Raw genomic sequence first — 7,656 nt, 5'->3', positions numbered from 1 at the left:
CCGGCACGTGCACGGTTCTTGCCGGCACTTCCCTGGGAAACTATTGCGCGCCGAGGGTGAAATCGCCGTGCCCCTCTTCCCGCTCATCTGGTTTGCTTGTTTGTGCAACGGGTCCGCCCGCCTTGCCCGTGACTCCAGGCGGTCCCATCTCGGTGCAGCTGACGGTTTGCCCCTCCTTGGCTAAGGCAAGTTTGCCTTGGTGATAGCAGCGATTTTGCCGAGTGACTGATTCTTGCCCGGAGTGCTGGGTTGAACACAAACAGCCTGAACACCAGGCCTCTGCTCTGAGCAGCTGGAGTGTTGCTGAGGTCCTTGGTGCCGTTTCCTTCTTCACATGGCAGTGTCTCACCAAGGATTGAAAACTGGACGGTAACTCAGGGCTGCAACAGCAGATCAGCGTGACAGGAAAGATACACTTACACTGTAGGAGGAAAGGCAGAGGGGGGCATGCATATGGACATACGAGTTTCTCACAAAATTGGTAGGGCCTACTCCAGTGCTGCTGCTCCTTTCCCCCTCTCAGCCTTCCCTTCATTTATTTTCTAGCCAAGTTGCCTTTTGGCCAGCCCTTTCCTTAAGCTCGCAAGCAAAACTTTGTAACTTCTTTTCTGATCCCAGTCCTTCCTGCAGCGCGGGTTAGTCCCGTCATACTTGGGTGACAGGCTAGCTGTTCTGGCTGCTCACAGTTCTAATAGACAGATTTTATTTAGAGAGCAGGTGGAAGTTCCTGTTAGACCATCTGTATCAATCTGCAAAGCTGAAAAGCTGAGTGTCTTTGTGTCTGGGCCTCCTCAACATTTCTGTAGAAATGGGGACAGGGGAGTTGTTTTTGTGGTCCTGGGCCTATTGGTACAGGGGCTTATGGTTTCTTTTGTATTTGTAAATCAGTAACACTTCTGGTCTCTCTCTGCACATAGAGGTGGATGCTCTGACAAAGGAGCTGGAGGACTTTGAATTAAAGAAAGCTGCTGCCCGTGCTGTGACAGGAGTGCTGGCCTCCCATCCCAACAGCACTGATGTGCACATCATTAACCTCTCGCTGACCTTCCATGGCCAGGAGCTGCTGAGTGATACAAAACTTGAGCTGAACTCCGGGAGGCGCTACGGCCTGATTGGACTCAATGGGATTGGTAAGCTGTGGGGTACAATGATGTGGGCTTCTTGGATCTTGGTGAAGATTCTGTGCTGCTGAGAAACTGGACAGATGAGGGTGGTAAATTCTGGAAACCAGAAAGAAGGCTGTTAGACAAACATGGCTGGGATGTGGCAGTTTCCCGTTTCCCATCCTCCTACCCAGGAAGAATAATGCTAGGATTGCTGGTAGAAGTATGAGGTTGCACTCTGGCTTTGGACTGTGCATTTGAACTTGTTTCTGTGAAAAGTTGGGTGAGATGTCTGGGGTCTGTGAATCTGCCTGATTCCTGTTTGTAGGATTTGTTTAGCAGTGTCAATAAACTCAATGCTGATGCTCTTGCTCAAAGAACTTGCACAGTATGGAGGTGTTGGGAGTGTATGTTTTGGCCTAAATGGGAAAACAACTGTACAATCCCTGGAGAAAGCGATGCTCTGCATGGAGAGATGCAGAGTATCGGTGTAATTGAAGAAGAGCTAGTAAGAGTAACCATCTGGTTTAACTTTCAGGAAAACACTGGGGTTGTCTAGTGATGAGGGCGTTACTTTCCTCTGTGTTAGAAGTCTTTAGAGTCTGGGGTCCTGCTAACAGATGTCAGACCTGATTAGACAGCAGGAAGTATACAGCAGAGATAAAGTGCCCTAAATCTGTGCAAGGGCTGAACTGCAGTGGTTTCCAAAGAGCTTCTTCATGTCTCAATCCTGTCCTTGGAGTGGTGAGCCTTAGCCGGGAGGGCAGCCTGTCGCAGTGAGGCAGTAGACTCTGCTGTGTCTCTAGTTCTTCTGGCCTCTTGGGCATGAAATTCCCAAGGATTTTTCTGGGGTTGGAAAGGGACGGAATCAATGGGATCTGACTGCATCTCATCCATTACTCTGTGATGTATCTCACTGAATCCAACAATTAATTGTGGAGTGTCTGTCTGCACACAGGGAAATCCATGCTTTTGTCAGCTATTGGGAAACGAGAAGTGCCCATCCCAGAGCATATTGACATCTATCACCTGACCCGAGAGATGCCTCCCAGTGACAAGACCCCCCTACAGTGTGTGATGGAGGTGGATACAGAGAGGGCCATGTTAGAACGAGAGGCGGAACGTCTGGCTCATGAAGATGGTAAAGCTGCTTGGAGTCCCTGTGGACAAGGGACATTTCCTCCATTTCCCTCCCCACTGAAGAGAAGGTCTTATTTGGGTTCCTTGGCAGAGTTTTTACATGTTATGGTACCTGTTTCCCCCAGCTGCCCTGTACTAGTTGAAAAGTCCTGTGGGATTACACTTGTTTGGATGAAATTATTCCATTCTTAAGAAGTGTCTCAGGCTTGGGAATGGAGGGGGCTGAATAGTGATAAAGCAGATGGACCATGAGCTTTCCCAGCTGCATAGAGGTGCAGCTGAGAGCCCTTTACTGGTAGAAGTGGTGACAGGCAGGCTCTCTTTCAGCGGAGTGTGAGAAACTCTTGGAGTTATATGAACGTCTGGAGGAGCTGGATGCTGACAAGGCAGAAGCACGGGCCTCACGTATCCTTCACGGCTTGGGGTTCACACCAGCCATGCAGAGGAAGAAGCTGAAGGACTTTAGCGGTGGCTGGCGAATGAGGGTGGCTCTTGCTAGGTGAGTGGTATGCTACTTGCTGCCTCCTGGGAGAATGCCTGCCTGCTCCTGACCCTGCAGAGCCACATACACAGTTCTAAGAACTCAGCGCAGAGCTGAGAGGCTTTGGGTTACATGCGTTTACACTGGATGACACTGTCATCTCCCCTTTCCTTTCAGAGCCCTCTTCATTCGGCCTTTCATGCTGCTGCTAGATGAGCCCACAAACCACCTTGACCTGGATGCCTGTGTGTGGTTGGAGGAAGAACTGAAAACGTAAGCATGAAGGAGTTTGCTGCTTCTGTGGGTTGTGCTTTTCTGCTGGGACATCTTGTCAGCACATGAGCAAGGGCTACAGGGATAGCTGTCTGTAGTTTTTGTGGCTACCTAACTATATTCAGTACCAGTCACGCCTTGTGCTTGCTGCTACATGTGTCTATGGAAGGGTTCTTGATGCAAGGGCAATGAATTCAAGACAAGACCCCATCCCTCCCTCGCTGAAGAAATGGGAAGTGCTGGTTTGTACTCCCTGGTTAAAGCTACTTCCTTGAAAGCCAGGAGTAGTTATGAAGCTTAGGTCCTCTGAGTTGTGCATTGAAAGGACTGTATTGGGAAAAAGGCTTTTCGTTTGCAGAGGTTTTTCCGTCAGCTTTGTCAGCAGAATCTTTTGCATGCCTGCTTTAGAAGTCAGATGTTTTAGGAAATTTGAACCTCTCTCTTTCTGGGAGGCTTTAACCAGTCATGTTACAAATTTGGAGCGGAGGCAGACGTAGTGTACCTAACAGAGGGTAGTCTGTACCAAGGTGAAAGTAAGCAGCAAAGGTTGAAACTTCTTAGAAGTGCGATGCCAGTGGAGTCAGTTGCATCGGTAGCACTGATCATCTACTATGTGGGTAGCCAGCTCTTGACTCCTTGTGAAGGCAGGAGAAGACTTATGGTGCAGAGTGTTGTAACACAATGGAAGGTGTTTGCAGTATTGGCTTACTGCAGCTAGTTGTGGCTGCTTTACTCCAAATTTTCTGAAGCACCTCCAAGGCTGTTATCTTTCTGTTCCTAATCCGATTGTAGGCAAGAGAAATCTGGTGCATGTAAATCTTTTGTCATCATCAGGGCCAATGAGCAAGAATTCTCTTCCTAGCTTAGTCTCTAATAACTTATGTGGTGCCACAGGTTCAAGCGAATCCTTGTGCTGATATCCCACTCCCAGGACTTCTTGAATGGTGTCTGCACCAACATAATCCACATGCACAACCGCAAACTGAAGTACTACACGGTTAGTAAGTGGGGCCCTCTGCAACCAGCAAAAATGGAGGAGCTGTTCAGTGGGGCATGTCTGATGCTCTGTGGTCTCTTTCTAGGGGAATTATGATCAGTATGTGAAGACTCGCTTGGAACTAGAAGAAAATCAAATGAAGCGATTCCACTGGGAGCAAGATCAGATTGCCCACATGAAGGTATCTGCCTAGGTGCATGAACATCTTTCTGCCTATGCAGTGGGCATCCCTGTACCTCTTCAACCTGTTATTGTGGCTTTTGGCTTACTCTGTTTTGTTGCAGAATTACATTGCACGATTTGGACATGGTAGTGCAAAGCTGGCCAGGCAAGCTCAGAGCAAGGAGAAAACCCTTCAAAAAATGATGGCTTCTGGTTTGACAGAGAGAGTTGTGAATGATAAGGTAGGATCAGATATGTGATTGCATCTAGAGATCAGTATTGGAAATGTGGGCTAGATAAGTAGAATGATCTTTAGCTGACAGCAGGAGTGGCTGGCACAGCTGGGAGCAAGAATGGTATGCCCTTCCTGATGCCAAGGATGACTGTGCTGAAGGTAGTGTAATGCTGAAGCGTGGAAAGAGGAGTAATTTTCTAGGGCAGAGAAGGGGATTTTTCATATCATTAAGGCTATTTTGCAGACACAAAAATCAGAAATTAATGTCTAAGGGTTGGAGAAGATGGGGGGGATGCTCAGAGCAGCTCTTGTTTGAAGAGTATAAGCCCACATTTGCTTCAAGGGAAAAGAAATAAGGACTCATTAGCCAGCAGATGAGCTTGCAAGCCACTAACCAGAATAAATCTGTGAGTGCGTTGCTAGAGGGGCGCATGAAAAGTTTCAGTATGGTGCCTTGGTCTGCAGATGATGTTTGTAGTGAGGCATGGTTATACAGAATAACCGTGTTGTCTTGTGCTCTGGGGTATCTAACAAGTGGATATTCTGTGTTAACAGACTTTGTCATTCTATTTCCCGCCCTGTGGGAAAATTCCCCCTCCTGTCATCATGGTGCAGAATGTCAGCTTCAAATACACCAAGGATGGGGTGAGTATGGGGAGTGTGCATGGTTTATGTGGAGATTACGAGTATCCCTGCCTTGTTTGGGAGCGTGAGACTTGTGGCTAAGCTTTCTGATCAGGCTGCAGCATATGACCAGCGGATCAAACTTAGCAGTGTTAATGCTGAGTCTGCTGAGGACAGAGCATTACAGCTGCAGCATGGGGGTTCTTGGCAGTAGTGGAAAGGCATCGTACATGTCATGATTTTTGTGGTTTGCAGCCATGGATCTATAATAACCTGGAATTTGGGATTGACCTGGATACCCGCGTAGCTCTTGTTGGACCCAATGGAGCTGGAAAGTCGACACTGCTGAAACTGCTCACAGGAGAGGTATGCTCCCTACATTGTCTACCCTGTTCTGGACCTTTATTCTTGGGATAGTCTTCAACGAAGCTGCACTTATTTGCCGGAGCACCTCAGTCAGGCCTTGGAAATCCTAAGGTCTTGCTGCAATATAGGGTTTTTTCTCTCATACTATTTGTTCAGGCTGCCTCCTCTGTGCCAGAGCAGGGATGGCTGGATTCTATATTTCTGGCATACAACAAGAGGAGGGATTTCCTGGTGAAATGCTTTTATCTTGCCTTTGTAGCTGCTGCCCACAGATGGGATGATTCGCAAGCACTCACACGTGAAGATCGGTAGATACCACCAGGTACTCCCTACAGCAGCCGCTGGGATCTGAAATGCTGAGGAAAAAGCTGTCAGGAATGAGGAATCTTGCCCCTCTATTTCTGCTTCTAAGGCCTCTCCCATTGCTCTCTTCTGTTTCTGAAGATGGGGGAAGGGACTGTTCTGTTGGCTGCGTGGGCTCTAGCAAGTGTTCTTACCCTGAGAAGAGGCTTGCTGTGGTCCTTTCTGTTTAACCTTTCGCCTTTTATGGGAGAGATGGTTGCCTTGTGCTTGGTGGTGGACAAGCCTGCTATTCTGAAGCAGTGCTCCTGCCCCTGAGATGGAGACTACTTCTTCCATAATAGTTCAGCACAGTGGCTCTCCTGTGAGTGGGGTTACTTGCTCTTGTGTTCTGCTGCTCAGCTGGTACCAGAAGGGTATAAGGGGGAAAGTACTTTTGGCCATGAAGTGGGTGGCCTGCACAGCCTAAAGCTGGCTTTTCTTCTTTGTCAGCACTTGCAAGAGCAGTTGGACTTAGACCTCTCACCCCTGGAGTACATGCTGAAATGCTACCCAGAGATCAAGGAGAAGGAGGAGATGAGAAAAATCATTGGCAGATACGGTCTGACAGGGAAGCAGCAGGTGAGTACGAGCTGTTGAGGTTTGCTTTTTGCCTATCAGGGGAGCAGAGCTGCTGCATTTTCTGTTGCTCTGCTGATGCCTGACAGTGTGATGTAGTACGCAGCATGGCACGCCATAGCCTCAAAATGCTTTTTCCATACCTGCCTTTGAAATTGGAGGAAAAAATAACTCATGGCTCACAGGACCGTTCTTTGCATTGCAGCAATGCGTGGGTTGGAATGGGTGGACCCCCTCAGTATCTGGGTGAAGAGAGAGAGGACAAGTTGTGGCGTAGTGCATGTTTGAAACTTGAGCATGTTTCAATTGAAACTTGAACTAGTTAGCTTATCTCTTATTTCTGAGATGAATACGAGGCAGAAATGCTAGACAACATTCTCGTCTGGGAGTGGGAACCACTTGGTTCAAACAAGAGGGTAGGGTCACCAGTGGTGCTCTAAGTCTAAACATGACATGCTTGACAACGTGTATCAGTTGTCATCCTCATCACTGCAGTTCAACATTGATTTTTACATTGTTCTTCCCCATTTGTCACTCCAGAAGTTGACAGTGGTTTTATGGTTGTGTCAGGATGCACTGAACACCAGTCAGACCCCAATTAACTATCTTTTGGAACCTTTAACACGAGTTGGGACTTGCTATGGACACTCTTCCTTCAGAAGCCCCTGGAATTCCCTTGTTCTGCTGGTGAGAGAAGCTTAGTCTAGGTATAAAGCTGCCTAAACTTTGTCCTCTTGTCATGGAGCTGCTGGAAACACAGTGTGAGATCTGAATATTCTGGTCAGAGTGGCAGTCTGCAAGTTCTCCTGCAGAGCTGTGAACAGTGTCTCTGTTTGTCAGGTGAGTCCCATTAGGAACCTGTCTGATGGGCAGAAGTGCCGTGTCTGCTTTGCGTGGCTGGCCTGGCAGAATCCTCACATGCTTTTCCTGGATGAGCCCACCAACCACTTGGACATAGAAACAATAGATGCCCTGGCAGATGCTATCAATGAATTTGAAGGAGGAATGATGCTCGTCAGCCATGACTTCAGACTCATCCAACAGGTAAGAAAAGTAGTGAATTGTGTCAGAGCACCTTTCTAACACTTTAAGTAATTAAAACAAGGTGTTTTCAACACCTTATTCATCCCAAAAAGATGTGTGAGTAAGAAAAATCACTGGATGCTATTCCCTTGCCATGTTCATGTGAAACAGCTACTGAGCTAGCCTAGGCAAACATTAGGTACTTGGGGGGGAGGGGGAGCCAAAGCCCTGGAAGTGAAGAATATGGGAAAAAGGGCCTCCACTGTGGAGGCCTTAACTGGATTTTTTTTTTTTTTTTTTAAATGATACTGGGGTAGTTTTAGCACTTTTTTTT

The 7,656-nt window shown here is 47.7% G+C and overlaps 1 protein-coding gene across 1 annotated transcript in view; it reads left to right on the top strand.

Annotated features, from left to right (window-relative positions):
* Nucleotides 1-7,656, top strand: part of LOC104127871 (ATP-binding cassette sub-family F member 2) — a 27,116-nt gene that overhangs the window by 17,580 nt on the left and 1,880 nt on the right. Inside the window, exons 4-15 of the mRNA XM_035896056.1 lie at nt 918-1,130; nt 2,062-2,244; nt 2,571-2,742; nt 2,902-2,997; nt 3,892-3,994; nt 4,080-4,175; nt 4,279-4,398; nt 4,947-5,036; nt 5,271-5,381; nt 5,641-5,703; nt 6,174-6,302; nt 7,140-7,343. Coding sequence (XP_035751949.1) covers nt 918-1,130; nt 2,062-2,244; nt 2,571-2,742; nt 2,902-2,997; nt 3,892-3,994; nt 4,080-4,175; nt 4,279-4,398; nt 4,947-5,036; nt 5,271-5,381; nt 5,641-5,703; nt 6,174-6,302; nt 7,140-7,343 — 1,580 coding nt within the window. The remainder of the gene's footprint in view (nt 1-917; nt 1,131-2,061; nt 2,245-2,570; nt 2,743-2,901; nt 2,998-3,891; nt 3,995-4,079; nt 4,176-4,278; nt 4,399-4,946; nt 5,037-5,270; nt 5,382-5,640; nt 5,704-6,173; nt 6,303-7,139; nt 7,344-7,656) is intronic.

This window comes from Egretta garzetta, unplaced genomic scaffold, assembly GCF_000687185.1.
Source record: "Egretta garzetta isolate BGI_Z169 unplaced genomic scaffold, ASM68718v1 scaffold786, whole genome shotgun sequence".
NCBI classification, from domain to species: Eukaryota; Metazoa; Chordata; class Aves; order Pelecaniformes; family Ardeidae; genus Egretta; species Egretta garzetta.
The sequence above is the reverse complement of the archived record's forward strand: the minus strand, read 5'-3'. Positions and strand labels throughout refer to the sequence as shown.